General features: G+C 43.7%; 1 protein-coding gene across 1 annotated transcript in view; it reads right to left on the bottom strand.

Annotated features, from left to right (window-relative positions):
• The window catches only part of SORCS3 (sortilin related VPS10 domain containing receptor 3), a 1,546,015-nt gene that overhangs the window by 289,399 nt on the left and 1,235,960 nt on the right, over window positions 1–20,656 (bottom strand). The window contains exon 22 of the mRNA XM_086919577.1: window positions 14,346–14,532. Within this exon, the coding sequence (XP_086775703.1) occupies window positions 14,346–14,532 (187 nt within the window). The remainder of the gene's footprint in view (window positions 1–14,345; window positions 14,533–20,656) is intronic.

Raw genomic sequence — 20,656 nt, 5'->3', positions numbered from 1 at the left:
CACTCTCCGGCATACTGGGTACACAGACAGTCACATAAAGTATTCATAACAATATTTGATATCTGTTAGGTGCCGTTGATTGAGCCAGTCCCCTAATGACTGAGAATTAGATGTTGCTGTTGTGTGTGAGGGAATGACCTGTCTAGAGCAATGTTGAATACTGCATTGAAATACCCTCCTATGAGCCAGGGTAGGGAACTCCAACGTGCTAGGATACCTGATAGAGAATTCCAGTATACTGCCTGCTTGGTGTTAGGAGTATATAGCGCCCCAATTATCATGTGCCGGCCATCCAAGCGGCCATTCATGAAGACATATTGCCTGTGCGTATCGGTCAGCGATTCTTCAACATACAGTGGGGTACCTGGCCTCAACTATATTTGTACTCCTCTGGTGTTGGATCAGTATCCTGTGGAGTACGCCTGCATGCACCACCTGCATTTGAAACGATGAATCTCTGGCAATGTGAGGTGCATTTCCTGTAGCACCGCTATGTGCACTGACTGACGTTTAACGTGGGCGTATGTGTGATAGCGACGCGAGGGGGTATGCATCCCCCTCACGTTCCCAGAGACTATGTTAATGGACCACAACATTCATGAGGGTGAGCATGGGTGATCACGTGGCCTGCATCTGGGAATGTCGAGATATTGGTCACTGAGAGCAAGCAGGGCACTGCGCCTAATGGAATTTGCATCATTTGGGCATGGGCATCGTCATGCTGCAATTCTCAGAGCAGGGGTTAGGAAGAGGAAGAGAGGGGGAAAAGGAGAATGAAGAGAATAAACGGGTAAGCAAAATGCTAGTTAACTGTGTTAGAGCAGAGGGACAATATGTATCCGCCCAAACTGTGGTGTAAACATCCCACTACAACAAACGGCTGATTTTGCTGGAAGGCTAAGTGATGTGACGTGTTGGAGGTGTCAGGGGTGTTCTATGTGTGATTGTGCTGCAGGCCCCCATGTCCTGCTGTGCTGCACTCCTATGGTATTATGTACTGGTGTGTAAGTGGAGCAGAGGAGCAATGTCTGGGTATCCATATTTTGCCACAGCAAGTGACAGGCTAGGTCTGGCAGGGCAAATCTGATGTCGCTTCCCAAGACTGTGTGCGTTCACAGCTGCAACCACAGTGTTGTGTCCCACATCCAAGTGTTTACTTGCGCTTCAGCACAGTGGCAGTTGGCGTCTATCCATGGGCTATGTATAAAAAGGGTACCCCTTAACAATATCAAGGGAAATGAGGTTCAAACACCTAAGAAAGATCGATCCCCTTGATCTATCTTCACAATTAAGCACAATAATAAACAATAATGAGTAAACAAATATTAAAAAGCTATTGTATTTATTCAATGGAAAAGTTTATACAAATAATGTTAAAAACACAGTATAATATATCACACAAGGTAAAAATCAATAAGAATGGTTACCAAGGAATGCAGAGAAATTAAGCTAATACATAGTCGATTATCACCCGCATAATCACAAAAACAGACATAAACATGTAAGACATGAAATTTGTTCAATACGATTTGTACATTCAATTTGCCTATGATCTCACTCTGTTTTATACAAGGATAACATCTGTATTTTAACTAAAGTGCTGGGATCTTGAATTGTACATTGCGATGCAACGCGGAACCCCAGAAGCGACATTACGCCAGGCACAACAAGCCTTATCGAAGTGGAGAGATCTATTGCGATCAACCAAATGCGGCCCAATTGCACAGGGATTTCGGCGGGATTAGAACCTTATGATTTTATAGATCCTTAAAAGTACGGATCCTCATTACAAAGTCCTTAAGCATAGGATAACGATTTTACTGCGATAGATGTCAAATAACATGGCTAAGCCACTACATATTACCGATAGAGCGCACTAAGCTTTTTACCTCCAGTTGGCCTGACAAACCATCGCTTCACGTAGGCTATTACAGATATAAAGAACTGGGATCTGCCCACTTTTTACCACAGCCCAAGTGACAGCAGGGGTGAAAATTCTATTCGACCCTGCTTACATGACAGAAAAAGTTTAAGTCTTGAAAAAGATGGTGTAATTTACTGTATCCATCGAAACCCGTCGACGCCCTTTTCATGTACAATTCAGGATCCCAGCACTTTTGTTAAAATACAGATTTTATCCTTGTATACAACAGAAAGAGATCATAGGCAAATTGAATGTACAAATCGTATTGAAAAAATGTCATGTCCTACATGTTTCTGTGATTATGCGGGTCATAATCGACTATGTATTAGCTTAATTTCTCTGCATTCCTTTGTAACCATTCTTATTGATTTTTACCTTGTGTGATATATTATACTGTGTTTTTAACATTATTTGTATAAACTTTTCCATTGAATAAATACAATAGCTTTTTAATATTTGTTTACTCATTATTGTTTAATATTGTGCTTAATTGTGAAGTTAGATCAAGGGTATCGATCTTTCTTAGGTCTATCCATGGGCACCAGGCATGTGCTCGTCAGTGCACTGAGGAGAAGAAGGGGAGAAAAGAGATGGGTACACAATAGGGGGGGGGGGCACCGGCACCAACAGCGAGTTGTTTCTGCCTGTTCGCCTGAGCCCTCCCCTGCAAGCGTGACATAGCGGAGCCTGAGTGAGCACAAAACACAATGGCCAAACTCCACCATGAAGTAGACCTGGGCCCGATAAGACCACCAGACCCAGCAATGCGCTCCCTACCCCCTTCACTCACCTGAGTTACTGGACAGGAGCAAATATTTGAAGTGGGGTGCTGGAGAACATTGGGAGGAGAGACGACAGCAGAGGAAAGGTGTGTAGCCTTTTCGGTATTCTCATCACAGGCTAGGCATGCAGAATATGCTCCAGTGGGACTCCTCGTGAGCGTTGGCCCTGTCTTACACAAACCCCCAGACCCTGCAGTCACCCCCGTCCCCAGAGCCCTCACTCAGGCTGCCGAGCACAGAAGGAATGGCTCATCGGCCTCGATGGGCGTAGGACTGAGCAATCAGACAGCAATCGATGCAGGCCTGGGCCCGATATGGCCCCCGGACTCAGCCATGCTTCCCCCTTTTTCACCGGTCACCCGTCCGGGTCATGGAGTGGGTGCGGAGCTCTGGGCAGGTGAGAGGGTGACACCAAGATGGGAAGTTGGCAGGAGAAGATAGGCAGACACATGGGTCAGGCGTGCAGAAGATATTCCAATGGGGCTCAATTTCCATAGATCTCAGCTGAGGCACAAGTTGGCAGTGTGAGCATATAAATGTGATCAGATTAACAGGGCCGGGGTGCGGAGCCCCCTAAAGACGCGTCCGCCAGGTTAGCCAGTTGGCCACGCCCGCTGTCTAATGAGGTTGATAATGTAATCATAAGTTTAAGGAGTCTAATATTTAATCTATATATCATATGAGCCACAGTCCTGATATGTATTGTGACTACATTCCCAAATAACCCAAAAAATCTCACCTCCAAAGATAACATGCTTTCCGTGAGGATTCCCAGGCACACACTTAATAGCTTGACACAAGAAGAAAAGTCTTTTTCAGAGATAAATAAAGAATTTTAAAAAGGACAAACTTAAATAAAAATATACTTATTAAAATAGTAATGCAGCAAATCTGGTTCTACTAAAAAAACACAAAAGGACGTTTTACTTGTGGACAATTCAAGTGAACCATGTTAGTGCTATTCTGCCGGTAGCCTCCTCTTGCTAGTGAAGCCATACAGTTTATAGGATTTACTCCGCAGAACGGGCTACTTTGCTTCTCATCACTAAATCATGCCTGGGACATGGGACTAATCATTCTTTCGATTTGGTGTTACCATTAGGCTATATGTGGTCAAACTGTGGGCAATCCGTTCAGTGGCTAGGCTTAAATCAGCCATTCATACCAAAGCACCATAAGAGGAGGTTCTGATTTCTAGATATCTCCGGGCCTTTTCCTCTTTTTAAAGCGATAGATACAGAACAAAGCACCATAATACATTTTTTACCATCTTAGAGTCAAATAAATTACATTATTAAAAACAACATTAAGAATTCAATTCAGCGCAATGCTCTTTTCATAGCAACGTCGCAAACTATTTGCTGTGATATTCACCTTACTGCTGACGCCAGACCCAGAAAGTTCATTCAATGCACCTGATTGAATACTGACAAACCCTGTCAGACAACATTACCTTCAAGTGACAGATTACAAATTTAGAATTTCTCAGCTGGGGAATTGCTACAATCAACAGCAACACAGGGTAGTCAGCGTGTAAAGATTAAGGCTATTTGCAGCTTCACTCAAGGTTAAGCAAATTAGCATTTTCGACATCAGTGTTAACTATAGAAAAGGAATTCTAAATAAACTCATCAAAACAATTATTAGAACGATTTAACAAAAAATGTGCCTTAATGAAAACGTGGCTGCTTGTTTAATGTTCATATTATGTACAGATTCATTATGGAAGTGCTGAGAACACCAGTAGCATTCACTGCTATTACTTATTTAAGCCCCCTGGGCCATCAGTATACTCGCAAACATATTGATTTGGACTTAAATTCATAGATGGCCCCTCAGTCTGTTTTAATTTCAAACAAAGAAAGGCGAATACACCGTTATAGTTCATTGTCCACACACTGCTGGTTCCTGCATAATGTGGGACTCTCTCTGACTCAGGGAAATATCCTGCCATTAAACACATTTCGCTGCACAGCTCGGAGTCAATTGCAGCCTGGCAGAGGCATACTTCGAACCTTAGTAAATATTAGCCTGAAAAACAAAAACACTTTTCAGCAGAAAAAGTCTACAAGTCACTTTGTAATGCTGGTTTGTGAAAGGTGAACTGAGCAAATATGTGTTGAATACCGATGGGGATGATGTTTCATTAGGGGTTAATTCCCACCTAATTTCCGAGATCCGAGACCTGGTAGGGCCATGTGATTGCCTATTGACCTTTACTATCTTACTGGAAATTATCTATTTTTACAGCTCCAGACACCTGTGAACTCTCAGGAGTGTGGACAGAAACTTGAAAATGATGTCTCTTCCTTACACCCATCTTGGTCATGGTAAAAAGTAAGCATGGGAGGCATGGCTCTTATAAAACGGATACAAGTTTTGAGAACATTCAGGAAAGTGCTGTAATTATTGCCTTTACTTCAGATGTCTCTTCTATTCAAAACTTCTGGAGCTAGGATCCGAGGTCAAGAGTCAATTTATGACAAGGTCAAAAGAGCAAATAGTGTTGAAAGAGAGTTGTTATAAGTGTTCCACCACTGTTGCTTCTAATACACTCACAATCTCTCTTGGTAAGTGTTAGACCTGGCATCCTTTGGGTGGTATTCCCCAAGACTGTTTTCTTTCATCTCTGTTTGCTGAATTTTTTTTTGTTGGCCTGTGGACTCTGAGCACTATACCGCTGCCAAACAGTGCTAATATGCATGTGTTTCTCCTCTAAACAGGATGACATTGCTGTATACCTGATTGGCATATCTAATGTCCTGGTAAATCCCTTATAAAGTTGTGTACCACATACTCAGGGCCTGTACTTCAAATGCTACTTGTGTGCCTGAAGCACTGTTTGTGCAGCTCACATAAGTAGTGTTCGAAATGGGATTTCTGGTTGGTGAGGGCAAGCGCCTAAGCCAGACAGATATCACCACTCTAGTCAGGGCAAGGGAGTTACACGCTGAAGATAACCCCTGCTCACCCCCTTGGTAGCTTGGCACGAGCAGTCGGGCTTATCCCAAAGGAAATGTGTAAAGCATTTCCGCAAGACACACATACAGCAGCAAGACACTAGGCACACCACAAAGGAAAATACTCACAAGGTTAAATCAAAAATAGCCTTTGTTTTATTCATAAACACATTCAATCATAATCACAAATGTACACTGTGCCACCTGGCACTAGGCAATACTCCACAGAAGATTATAAACAGGACAGGGCCAATCGGGCCACTGTCAAAACCGTAAGAACAGGTAAGTAATGAAACAACCAGTGACTACTGGCAAAATACTGAACTTAGTGTGAACATATTATGCATATAACATTAGGCATGAATCACATTTAGAAGTGCACCGTAGTAGCACTCCCTTATGTGCATACATCACTGCATGAATACATTGTGTATCCTTTTAGGGTCTTGCGCCCTACCAACACCACAAAAATGACCCCAGGCCATCTGGCCTACCTTGGGGCCCGTCTGGGCTGTCCCAAATTCCCTCTGTCCAAAAATCAGGGCACTAAATGGTGTGAGGATGCAACTCTCCCTAGTTCCTCTGTTGCCAACACAGAAATGCCCCAGTCATTGCAGCTGCCCGCACTCTAGCGGCGCAGCTGAGAAAATCAGCCTGGGCACCACAGTGCCCTGCAAGCCCCACTCTGGGACTTCTAAAGAAAGTCTCTGCAGCTATGATAAGTTGCGCCATGCACTGGGGGCAGGGATGCATCTCACCCCTTCCTCATTATCAATACAAAGTGCCCCCCTTGTTGCAGCAGCCCACGCTCTGGCGGTGCAGCTGAAGGAATGGACTCCAGCACCAACAATGCGCAATTTCAGCCTCACTCACTGGGGCTGATCTCCAGCAACACACAGACTTCAGCCGGGACTTCTCTTTATTCACAGGGCCTCAGCATATGCAAACCCACAAGGCTGGGCTCTCGCAGTTGGAGCGTCGACGCCAACCATGCCTGTTTTTGCCTGGCTTCTGCTTCTGGTTGCCGGGGGAAGCCTGCGAGGCTCCATCTCACTTCTCTTTTGTCACCACACACTTGGCATCATGCAGGGCTCTTCCCTAGCCATGGGAGCCCCGCCTACAAGCAGGTGCAAACTCGCTTGACTTCCGTCTTTCCTGCTGGAAACTCCACTCCATAATGCTGCAACAAAGTGCGGCCTTGATCGCTCCTCAGTGAGCATAGTCCCGCTCAAAGTGGCACGGAATGCGGGGTAGGCTCTCGCTCAAGTTGGAAGGTAAACATCGTTTACAACGATGTTTTCACAACGCGGTACCTTTACACCGCGGCTGTGACAACGCAAGTCGTTACCACGACTTGCGCTGGAGGGCGCTCAAGGTCTAAAAATAGATAATTTACTATCCTAACACCTTCCCTAGGGTCCACGGGGACTGGTGTTAGAATAGTAAATTAAACTATTCGAAATCCGCGCCCCCCCAACGCTAGTCGTGGTAATGACTTGCGTTGTCACGGCCGCGTTGTAAAGGTATGCGTTGTGACGGTACGCGTTGTACCGTCATATATCCAGTTGGAAACATAGTGCCGCCAGGCCTCACGCTGTTCCTGGCACACACGCCGGTGGAATCCCACTCTTTGGGTTCAGCAACAAAGACGTAGTGCTCACAAGGCGCTAAGTCCAGTGCCCAAAAGGCAAAGCAGGGCCCAGGCAGGCCAGCTCACAGGGCCCTCCAGCAGAGGGGCAGTCCCTCAAGGCGGTTCCTCCTCAGGGCCCAGCAGGTACAAGCAGCCCCCAAAACAGCACACCCTTACATGGGGCCACAGCCCCAATACATATACCATATTTGTCTCTGTTCTGCCCTGGCACAGGACTTGGTGAACCAGTCCAAACTGGTTCTGGGGGGTACTCAAGCACTTTGTTTACAGTGCTCACACCCTCCTTTGTCAGGTTGGGCTTCATCCTCAGACACACCACAGGGGGCAGAGCCAGAATTGCACAATGCAGGCACAGACCTATTCAGGGTCAGGGGCTACTCCTCCCACTAATTCAAATGCAGATGTTCCCATTCAGCCTAGCGCTGACTCACCCAGCCCCTTCAGAGCCACACACCTCACCAGCACCTGTCACTCCAGAGCCAGACATTCAATACACATCAGGCAGGCAAAGACACATAGCACACAAAAATGTCAAGTTTTAAAAGTGGCATTTCTAAAATAGTGATCCTAAATCGGCGCACACCATTACGCAGCATTTATTATCACTATTCCAAATATATCAAACGTGTCCAGGCTGCTCCGCTCAAATCAGGAATTACCACTGAAACACTTATCAGGGAATCCCCAATGCATTTCTATGGGAGGGTAACCTCACATTAGTGAGAAACCAAAATGGCTGCTTGTCACTACCAGGACATGTCACACACTTACGGTACATGTCCTACCTTTTACCTACAATGCACCCTGCCCATAAGACTAGCTAGGGCCTACCTTAGGGGTGACTGACATATAGTAAAAATGGGGGTCACAGATATGGCACACACTTTAGGTGCCACGTCACAGCGGCAGTAACACTACGCGCACAGGCCCTGCAATGGCAGAGGCCTGAGACAGGTTTGCAAGGCTACATTGGTGGGTGGCAGATTCAGCGTTGCAAGCCCACCAGTAGCATTTACCTTACTTGCCTTAGGCAACTGAGGTACCACTTCACAAGGGGCTGACAGGTAAATTGAATACGCCAAACAGGTGTAGACCAATCTTACCATGTTTACCACAGAGAGAACACGCACTTTACACTGGACAACAATGCTAAAGTGCCCAGAGGACTAAAACCACCAACACCAGGTCAGAAAAAAGACTAGAAGGAAGGAAAAAAGTTCAGGGATGACCCTGCAAAAAGGGCCACGTCTAAAAAGTAGCCTTTCAAACTTGTCTCAAGTCTCCCACTGCAGCGCCTGGGTTAGCAGTTTACTTACTGCCATTTCGACTTGCCATTAAAAACTACTCACCAAGCCTCACTCTCCCCTTTTATCACATACAAGTCATCCCTAAGGTAGCCCCTAGATAACTCTAAGGGCAAGGTGGTATGTAGGTAAAAGTATGACATGCACCTTTGGGTTTTACCTGTCCTGATAGTGACAAACAGCCTATTACAATTTTCACTACTGTGAGGCCTACTTCTCTCATAGGCTAGCATTAGAAATTCCTTAATACAATTGTAAGCTGTAATTCCTGATCAGAGAGAAGAAGCTTTCTAATGTTTCATATATTTAGAATTGTAATGATATATCGCCTTACTGGTGAAGATGGATTTAACATTACTGTTTTAGAAATGCCACTTTTAGGAAGTGGACATTTCTCTGCACGTACTGCTCTGTGTGCCTGACAGCTACACTTTGTGCATACCCTCTAGACAGCCACAACACAGGAAGGATATGTGTGTCGGAGTACTCATATATAGACATCTGTATTCTGATAGCCTAGCCTTGGCAGGATGAAAAGTTGGGGCTAACACTTCACTTGAATAGGCTGTGTCCTATCCCCACACAAAGGACTAATTATTCCCACAGATAGCCTGGCAGATAGTACTGGGTTGAAAGGGACCTGGGTCTCTGGCCCCATAAAATCAGACACTTCAGGATATTGAATTAAACCTCTTTCAGAAGGACTGTTGTGCTGCTTAAATGACTCATCTTTGGACTACAGACTTGGAAGGCCTACTTTCCTCTTGTGTTGCCCTGCTGCCTGATGCTTCCTCACTCTGTTGAAGGTGAGTGGTACTCTACCTTCCCTCCAAGTGATTACAAATGACTCAATGATTTGCCTCCTGTTTTCAGAAGTTTCAGGGACACAAATTACTTCTTGCAATTTTTCTGGTGCCTGCTTTACTCTGCCATCTGTGAGTCCTACCCTTGCCAGAGGTGCCGTCTTCCTTTCTGGTCTAAGAAGTGGATTCTGCACCTGTTTTGTAACAAAATCGATGCAGCATCACCACTGTGCAGATCCAAACCAATGCAGTGCCCTTCGATACAGTGGCAATCCGGAGACAGCCGTTCAAAAACTGGAAGATGAAGCAGGACATGACTGTGAGGTTCGACGACAATGCAGCACCGATCTGAGGTCCTTAGAGCGAGGCTTGCCTTCATTCCATCGATCCAACTGTGTGAATCAGAACTGATGCATCACCGTCACTTCATGGAATAGATCAATGAATCTCATTACTTGTGACCAGGAACAGTACCTTGTTCATCGGCCATCTGACACTTTATCGCAGTTGTCCCAAACTTTTACTTTGCCCTGGTCAAACATGACCTAAAGTAAATTTTTTTGCACTATTACAAAGTCATGGTTTGATAAAGCAAGTAGCATAGTTAATTACAAGTTACGCTGGGAACTGAAGCAACTCCACGGGACCCATGGGACAATTAGCGCCGGTATAAAGGCTTATAAAATGGCCAGAACAAAAGAAAGGTGGATTAAAAGTGGGATAATTTAGTAGGGACCAGCTAGTCTAAGGACATGCATGCTGTTTGGAAATCAGTTTGAGCTGTCTTTGTTCCCGGAGGATCTCCTGACCTGGTGACTACCCATTTGGCCATGAAAGCAGGGTAGAGCACTTCAATATGATATATAATTCCAGCGCCCCTTGTACCAAGGAAGGGCTACTTGAAGTACATTGAGTTTTAAATTTACTGTTAAGGAAGTTTTCAATGCCACCCAAAAGAGTCTCCTGAAAAAAGCGCCAGAAGTGAATGGGGTACTCATGGACATATTTAAGGTAAATCCAGGGTTTTGGTCACGGCTGCTTGCCAATGACATCAACACTGTGTATAAGGCTGGTGTCTCCTCATCTTGGTGCAAATGTATTATTGCCCCAGTTTTTAGAGAGGGTGACATGCATGATCGGAAGTGTTATCTGCCAGTTTGTCTCCTTGAATCTGCCACTAAAATAATTTGGCGCACTATATTGGATCGTTTTCTTGAACGGACTTCGGGGAGAAACAACATGTCTCCAGCCCAGATTTGGCACCATTGAACAAATGCTTAAATCTCCATTTACTTTTCTCTATAATATAAGTGTGCCAAGGGCAGTTCTTTCAACCTGGCGTTTATGGACTTATCAAGCATCTTCAATTGCACCAATTGCTCCAAATTGTGGGGTATACTAATTTTAATGAGCCTGGAAGCAGGTCTGGTCGTTCCTTAGTGACATCTTCACAGGGGATTTAAAGGCATCTTTGAGGTGGGGGGAAAACAATAAGTGCTCCTCCACATTTTTGGTTAATCTGGAGTTCATATTTTACCAATGTTTGGAGGGCGAATTCTACCTCTGTGAATTACCAGTGGGCTAGGTTGCCCTAGTGGCCAACCAGGTTGGCTGGGAGCCGTGCTGTGCAAACCACTCACCAGTCATTGGTGAGGCCGATTGTTGGATTAGAGACAGTTTACTCATAACCAGATTTCTCGTTGCATGTTCAATTGTCGGTAATGTTCTTTCCATGCCCTCCCCTGGAATACAAAAGGCAGAGGACTTGAACAGAGGGTATCCTCTGTACGTATGTTTTACATAGGAGTGTCGAATGCACATATATTTTTTTAAATACATATTTGGCGAATGGTTGTTTGACATATGTTCCGCCCTTGTTGTATACCACGACTTTAGTTAGATTGCTCCCACTGTTTAGCTTTGGATTTTGAAGCCTTCCTAAGAGGCCTCAGCACTTGATGTTCCTTTTAAAATGTCATTCCCTTTTCTTGTGCAGCTCTTGTTATCATGGAATAGACACGATGTAACATTTTACTGTCCATCAAACTAACAATGGACTGCATCAAGTATTTACAAACAGGGCAATTTAAGCTGGTTGTAGGTGGGCAGTGCCACACAAGTTATATCACATGTGTGCCTGCAGGATGAGACTACAAAAGTGTGTAACTATTTCTCCCCAATGTCTGACGCTGCATCATGTGGGTTATTGCCAGCAGAGCAGATGGGATTGAAACAAGAAGATATCTGACCATTTCCTGATTTGTATGTCAATTGTTTTGTTTCCCTATTATTCATGGTGGTTATTAGTGTCAGTTTAGGAAAAATCCTGTTCACAGACAAAAATGTTAAACCTAAAAAACAGAATATTATTGCATCATTTAGAGTCGCTTATCAAAAATCACAATTTATATTTTATCCAGCAAGTGATTCAGGATAAATTACATCAAATGCTGGACGAGAAAGCACATTGTAGATGAGTTCTGCTGGCAAGAGAATTCCAACAAAAGGAAGAAAATCAGAGGAGCCAATTTGTACACTTTACCATGACATGGCTATGAGATTTGATTTGGACATCCAAACTCATTCCCGAGTTAACCTTTGAGTTTGCAGGATATTTACTCTGAATTAACCATATACGGTGGTTACTGCCAGGAGTTTTTCTGAAAGATGAGGAATATTATTATAATAATGACCGACAAATGACTTATCTCCAAAGAAGTCCTCTGCCTTCTTGGATTGTACAAGCTATAGCCTCTGATAGGTTGTACTGCTAAATGGCGATTTCCAGAATATCGATGGACAACATTTTGGAATACAGAGTAAATCTGTACATACAGAGGACAGATTTACTATTCCTGACTCTACACCCACATACCTTGAAAATATATATATTTACCAAAGAAACAGAGGTAATAGGTACATTACAGTTCGAATTTAAAAATCCTTAGAAAGTCACTGAATAAACCAAAAGTTATAGGGATGTTATGGTTAGGCACAGATTTCTCGCGCCAACAAACAGTGAAATTCAGCAGTTATTGTTAGCTAACTAAACTATAATGTACGCCCCTGCAATGCACTGCTTAAAACCTCACATATTAAATCACTTATGACATGGTCAGCGACATCACTGATGACATCAATCAGTGATGGTGTCATCCACAGAAGCACTCACACTTAATAAATGCCACCAGGACCTACCCTGCCCAGGAGCTTCATGAAAAACAAGCGCAGGAGCTTGTGCTTTCAAAAAAAATTGCCATGGATTTGCGGCTCTTTGTTATATCCAGAGGACAGTTAGACTTTAAAATAAGCCCAGTTTGGAACACTTTCTAATTTGTAATGTTTTGCATTTTACAGTGCCTTCAGCAAGACACCTACATGGTAGATAGGTAAAGTAGATTTTGTTCTGCAGCGATTATTCCTGATAAAATGAGTTTCTTCAGGGGGCATTGTAATGTAATCATTTAGAAAACTCAAAGCTGAGGTATGGTTTTAAAATGTAACTGGAGCCTGGCTGGACCGCCACTGACCGACATCTGGTGCCGCATTCTGACCGCCACATTATAATGTGCAGTGGCCCCCATTACCCAAGGGCCTCTGCTATGGGCCCAGTGGGGTGCCTGTGGTGCCCCCCAAACATCCATGCCCTGTGTGCCAGGCACCACCTTGGGCCTGGCACACGGGTCATGGATATTTGCAAACATCTGTTTTTCCATTGTGGCTTGTGATGTGGCCCTTTTTGGGTTGCAGCACAAGCCGCAATGGAAAAAGTTATGATTCAGACCACCTACACGACGGTCGTACCATAATTAGGGGGTGGGACCTCCGATTACTTGTCAGTCAATCCCAATTCCGCTACGATGTCAGCGGACTACATAATAGGCCCCCATATGCCTTTCACAGACTATGTTACTCTTGTGGGGTGGCAGTGTTAATAAAATGGTGTTTCTGTGCTTTCATGCAATACAATGTCTTTGTTTATGAATTTCATTTAAAATATGATATGGGGAATGTGTACAGCTTTCTTTCATAAGAAAGGCCTTCCTTTTTTATATCTTGAGAATATATATTTTGCATCAACGTGTGATTAAAAGTAAAAATAGCAACCCTAAATTGACACAGAATGTTCAGCATAATGCCACATCATTTGGCTTTCTTTGCAGACTGCCACATTTAACAGCTTCAAATGCTCTCATTCTGTATTAAAATGCTTTTTCTGATGCACTAATCCCATTTTATTATTCAGATTTTTTTTTAAACTCCAAAAATGGGATTTTGACCATATACGGATTTGGTATCTGGAAGGGTCATGATGTAGGTGCCCAATCCAATTAGTGTATGTATATTTAATGTATCATTCTTGCAAAACATTTATATCTTACCAGCATCTCAAAGGATCAATATTCAAGAGGATGGTCAGACTGCAACCCACTTTGATTCGGATTATTTTTAGACCTACCCTATTATTACAAATGTTAGGTTCTTACAAATATGTACAAGTTGTAAAGTGACAAATATTTTGTGACCAGATATTCATTCATCTTGCCCTTGGTCTTGCTTTGCTGCATCAATCCAGTGGCCCTGTATAACATGTTTTTTTTTTTGCATTTACTGCAAAATGCCCTGCTTTTTTCACATTCAGTCTACAGTAAAATGAAAGTAGAGATGAGTTAAAATTCGGTGCACCCTGACTCACTGATATTTCAGAAAGAGATTATGATACCATGTTCATTGAGGAGGGCATTGTGTTCCCACTCTTGTTGCCTGGGCAGTCCTATATGGGAGAGCTGCACCAGAAGAAAAAGATTAGTCCTGGATAAAAATCTGTCATATGTTTTTAAGTCAAGTTTGATTTAATCTTTATGGTTAATGAGGTTACAGCGAGATTTTTATATCCTTACACTTTAGGTGGTCTACTTACAAGTGACATGTAGGAAGAGGATCGCACTGTCGGAGCCTACATGGTTTTCTGCATAAGCCACAACCTGAAATATTCCAGTGCTCTTGTAGATATGTTTGATGCCATCCTCCACCTGGCTGAAATTAGCATAAGACACTGCAATGCCATCCCCGAAATCAAACTGAATGTTCGTCCTCTGGAGATCACCCTGCGAGAAAGAGAGAGAGCAGTGCTTTATGAACATGTCACTGAGCATACTGATAAAGCTGATTGATCAAGTATTGTCTTCTAGTGGCATAGCAAGGGGGGGTCCACCTTTGGTGGCACAGTTTTGGGGGCGGCAAACTCTCCCCCTGCTCTTACCTGCACCCATCGCGGGTGGCTGCCACAAGAAGTGCCCGCACCCAGGGCCAGACTGGGAACCAAAACCGGCCCTGGCAAAGTGCTATGCCTCCACCTCCTGCCCCCATGTGGGGGTTGGGGGTGCCGCTGAGCTCTTTGCCAGGGCCGGTCTTCTGCCGATTTTGTTACAGGGACGATTTTTCACTGCCCTGTAACAAAAAAGGCCCCCAGGGGCCAAAAACTGGCCCCCACCCGTGCGGGGCACTGGGGATTGCCGGGTGCCCGCTACGGCCAGTCCGGCCCTGTCCGCACCCCAGCCCCCGCTCTTACATACAGCTGCCGCAGGGACCACCACAGGCGGAAAAAGGTATAGCTATGTCACTGTTGTCTTCTCACTGTTTTCAGATTAAAATGGCTGGTCCATGTTTCCCCTTATTAGAGGGCACTTGAAACTAAACATTACAGCCAAGACTTTGGTCTACTGTGTGTTACACTGTCGTAATTGGTTCAAGAAAAGCAACTTTTTACAAGAAGCAATACCAGACTGAAATGCAGCAGCAAACCTTAGACACAGTTTTACATAAAAAAAATGTTGCTTCAAAATGATCAAATCCACATGCAAGTTCACCAAACAGAATCTACTATGAAGAATAGGTGTTCTCAACTTAAGGACTGGTATGCAACTTCAAAAAGAGAACATGCTTTGGGAGCAGTAAATGGAACCTCCAACATAATATCTAGCATATCACTTTGTCTTTTAGGAATAAAACCATGTTTTAAAAAGCTTCAACCTTGCCATAATATGTGTTTTTGATAGATACTTGTTTTTGTATTTTTGTGTATTGCTTTGTTTTTTTACGTTTCATGCATTTAAGGACAGCAACTTTGGTTGCTGCAATGTATTGCATGAAAAGACAGTATATTTGCCAAAACGGACCTTCTTCTAAAAAGTCACAATCCACCCACATATGAATATGAAGATAATCAGTTTGTCACTACATGCAAAAAGTAAACAATGCTGGGATGAAATCCTGCATGGTCAGCAGATTTTCTACACTTTATTTGTATTTGTAATATGCCTAATTTGCAAACCTTGGCCTAGATGTATTAACAAAACTAATAGCGATTACCAAATAGAGATTTTTTTATGAATCACTGTTTGGTAATCTCTATCACTAATGTAAAGAAAAGGGTATTTAGCCCCTGTTTCTTAAATAGTGATTCGCAAATAGACCTACCTTATGAATATTAATGAGGTAGGTTGCAATGTTTTATCCACTATGAATCGCTGCCATCACTGGGATGGTGGCCTGCTGGGGTCAGCAGATCACCTTGTCTGTGATTGCTTTTAAATAAAGCAATGTTTATTTTTATTTTTCATAAAAGCAGCCATTTTCCTTAAAGGAAAACAGGATGCATTTACAAAGAAAAACGTGAAACATTTAAGTAGACTGCCTGCTCTTAAAAATATATTTTTCAGTCATTCTCAAAGAGGACGGAGTCCGAAGTCCCTTGGGGACCACCTCCCATTCGCAAATGGGTTAGCACCAACTTGAAATTGGTAGTAAAGTGAGTATGTTTAGCAAACACATTTTGGTCACAAAACATTCATACATACTAATGCAAATTGGTATTTAAAAGGGACGCCCTAACACGCCCCTTCCAAATACCAATTTGCAAACCCAAATTGCAATTCAGTAACAGATTATCGAATCTCAATTAGGGTAATTTTTACATCTGAAAGTGACTTTTTACATTCTAAAACGGCCCAGTTCTGCGAATTGGGACATTGGGGATCACAAAAAAGCCTTGTACATTTCGCTCTAAGTCCTTTAAATGGACTAGAGCGACAATGTAACAAAAAAAAACGGTTTGGAAATGACATTGGGGAGTGCATGCAATGGTTAACTGGACAACTATCTGCACTTGCAAATATAGATAACCTGCAAAAACACAGTGTAAGGTGTCACCATTTTTGGCTAAAGGAGGCCTAATAAACATGGCGTACGATAATCACACCTCTCTGATGGTGAAAATTCAGAATGACTTTGATAGTTTGTTGCATCTTAATATTTCCCTTTGTGGCAGAGGATAGGCAGTGAAGATGTATGTGGCCTTCTTGTACAGTGATCTATGAGGTATTTTCCAATTTCTGATACACAAATCTAATCCATCAATAATTAGTGCAGATATTAAACAATTCATAGAGAGAGGAAGGATGCTGAGGAGGCTTAAACCTTGCAAATTACAAGCAAATGCACGCAAGATGCCTTAGGAAGCACTCCATGGACTCATCCTAACTGGTGCAACAATAATCTCACTTAAGATAAAAATGATTTGCTCAATGTTGCAACTCCTCCAAAGTGGTGATCACAGAAAATAGCCTTTTGTCTAGTACAGGAGGATTATAATTCTATTAAATTCTATTAAAATTATTTGTAACGCGCACTATCACCATCGGTTTCTTGGCGCTCATTGATATATATAGCGTTGATCCAGGGTGAGGAGTTAGTCGTACGCCGCTTGGAAGAGCAGTGTTTTTAAGAGGGTACGTAAACAGTCGTATTTTGGGCAGAGGCGGAGAGAAGGGGGTAGGGAGTTCCAGGTGGTGGGAGCCAGGACAGAAAAGCTCAGGCCACCATGCTTTTTCCTCTTGAATCTAGGGACCTCAAGGAGGTTTAAAGATGCTGAGCGCAGGGTTCTGGTAGGGATGTGGCGGGACAAGGCTGAAGAGATGAACCTAGGAGCTGCGTCCGATAAGGCCTTGAAGGTAGTGCATGCCAGTTTAAAAATGCAGCGTTTGGAAACAGGGAGCCAATGCAGACTGCGGAGGAGGGGGGTGACGTGCTGGTGTTTTGGCTGGCCGAAAATCAGGCGGGCAGCCTGATTCTGCACCAGCTGAAGTCGGTGTAGGTGACAGGCAGGAATACCTGCATACAGAATGTTGGCGTAATCAAGCCTGGAGGTGATAAGCGCAATGACGACCTGGATCAGGGCCTCTTTGGTGAGAAACCTGCTGATCTTGCGGATCCGTCTGAGGTGGAAGAAACAGGCAGATAATTAATCTATAAAAATAGAGCTACATCTGGACAATGCTGTAGTTTACAACGGACTGTTCGTCCTGAAGTCAGTTCATAAATCTCTTAGAGCGGATCTATTCCTTAGTACCACTATGTACTTATGATATAATTATGATTTGAAACGCTACTGTTAATTGGGACTGGTGGATCATCAGTGGGATCACAAGTCAGGTTCAGGTTTTATAGTCTTTATTTCGATGATAAAATCATAAAAGACAACATTTAAAAACACATAAAATTTGGACAACATAACAATATACCAATATACTGACATTTTACAACAACAGTAAACTTGTCCAAACTTGTTAAAGTTTTTTTACAATAACTAAATATATTTAAAATAGTTATTAAACATCCAAGTAATACAAAGACAAACCTGACCAGATAATTCTAAGAGTGTAAAAACAGTGAGTGAATTAAAACATTCTTAGTACGTTGTACATTATCCTGTATTAAGAAAAAACAATGGTAGATTAATTGAAAAACTGGAATTTGGTCTTGTTTTTATCTACTTTTTGCCCTAATGGCCCAAGCCCACCCTAAAAATGTCGCTACACTCACCACGAACACCTCTGAGGTGTTAGTTTTTAATACCCAGAGGGCCTCAGAGGACCTTCTGTAAGTGAGGCATTGAAACAGAGGTTTTATCCATTTTCTTCGTGGTGCTAGGTAGGTCGGACAGGCAAATAAAAGGTGACCCTCAGTTTCCTTGTAACCTGGGCACCAACAATAAAATTCCGTTGCTCCAGTAACCCAATTTTTTGTAAAGGAATTCAGTGGCAAAGATCCCACACGAAACTGGTGATAAAGTTTCTTATCCAACGGCCTGGTGATGATATCCCAATAGGTCTCGCGAGAAGGGTCCAACTTAATGGTCAGAAACCTTCCCGTTAGACTAGCAGAGCTGGAAGCAATCACTAGGGATTGACGGACTGAGGCCCAGTACAGTGCCTTAAATTCCTGTTTTGAGGGGAAAACATTGGTTCCCGGAGATACCCACAGCTGTTCCAGTCCCATTTCGACCAGAATGGTTTTTACAGAGCGTAGCCATGGAATTCTCCCGGAACCCCCAATTGACCTCAACTCAGATAGTTCCTTAGCAAAAAGGGCAAGGTCGGGAGAGGTCCATATGCGCCTCCAGAGGGCCACCAGTCTGAACCTTGCCATCTCATTAATTGGGTTGCATCCCAGGTCCAGGCAGAGTGGTATAGATGGAGTAGATTGAGGTAGCCCTACCAAACTCCGCATGAACTTACACTGTATTTTAAACAAGCTGGAGAGATCCATGTATCCCCAGAGATCTGCACCATACAATATTGCAGCATTAATCTTTGTATCGTAAATCTTTAACGCTGGATTGACCCGTTTAGTGATTGATCTCTTTTGCTCACTCAAAAGGCAACCGGTTAGTCGGGCAAGTTTTAACTGTTGTACTCCTATCTGCTCTTTCCATCGTAAACGATGGTCCAGGGTGACCCCTAAATAAGTCATGGTCTCAACTTGTTCCAAGTTAACTCCACACATACTTACAGAACTCCGCAAAAAATGACTCTTGGTAAGAACCATAAACGTGGTTTTATCCACATTTACCTTGAGGTCATTGATGACACAGAACTCCTCGAAGTGGTCCAGAGCCAGCTGTAAACCACTACGGGTCTTAGAGAGGAGTAAAGTGTCATCGGCAAAGATGAGCATGGGGAACTTTGTCCCTGCCAGAGAAGGGGTATCAGTGGGGGTAGCTGCAAAGAATTTAACTACTTGATCAATAAATAACAGAAAGAGTGTGGGCGCCAAGACACACCCCTGAAGGACTCCTCGAGTTACAGGGAAGCAGTCCGTCACCTGTCCTTGACCTCCCCACCTCACCCTTGCAAAGTTGTCCTCATGCATTTTCTAACAATTAGATCAAGTAGTTACATGGGTAGTCCTAAATCTCTCAGAACACACCACAGTTTATCCCTCGGCACCAGGTCGAATGCCGACTTCAGATCAATGAACGCGGCAAAGATGGTTCCACCGCCAAGCAGCACCACCTTCCAGTAGATTAGACAAAATCTAAACACCTGGTCGATGGTGCTCGTGCCAGATCTGAAGCCTGCTTGCATGGGAGACAAGATATCCTCCTGTTCCATCCAGCCTTGAACTCTGCATAAAACCATCCGTGCAATAACCTTTTGAAGGGAGTCGATAAGACTAATCGGGCGATAATTGCCCGGGTTGGACCGGTCACCTTTTTTGTAAATTGGGAGGATCTCGGACCCCTTCCAAGACTTGGGAATTCTTGCCCCTTTTGCTATTGCATTTGCTATCTTGGTAATGTACGGCACCCAGAGATCGGGGTTGGCTTTGAACAGATCAGCAGGAATTAGGTCCATCCCTGGTGCTGTCCCGCGCTGGGTCAGGCCAAGGGCTAACTCCGCTTCATTTTCAGTGAAAATCAGTTCCTCCCCGTGGACAGGCATTATGAGCACCCTACCTGATGTTGGGAGGGGTTCCAAATTCTCAACACTGAATTGGGCAGAGAAGTGATTCACCCAAGCGTCAGGAGGTACGTGATTTGTGGGAGTATGGGAGTCTAAGTCTCTGCCCCACTTTACTAGTTCCCAGAACTTAGTCTGGTTATTTGAAGTGGAGGCATCCAAGAGGTCAGACCAGTGCGTATCTTCCCACTCTCGTTTTGCCTCCCACTGAATTTTCTTATACTGCACCCTTGCTGCCTTAACATCACACATGATCCGGGACTTTACCGCTTTGACATGATGGCTATGAGCCTCCCTACACTTCTTATTATACCATTTCTGGCGGGAGCCATGAGTTTTAACGGTTCCCTTAGGACATGGTAAAGATAGGAGGAGCTTAAGCTGGTCAAAACAACATTCGTGGGACTCAATTGTGCTTTCAGGACTAGGC

Source organism: Lissotriton vulgaris, chromosome 5, assembly GCF_964263255.1.
Source record: "Lissotriton vulgaris chromosome 5, aLisVul1.2, whole genome shotgun sequence".
Classification (NCBI taxonomy): Eukaryota; Metazoa; Chordata; class Amphibia; order Caudata; family Salamandridae; genus Lissotriton; species Lissotriton vulgaris.
The sequence above is the reverse complement of the archived record's forward strand: the minus strand, read 5'-3'. Positions and strand labels throughout refer to the sequence as shown.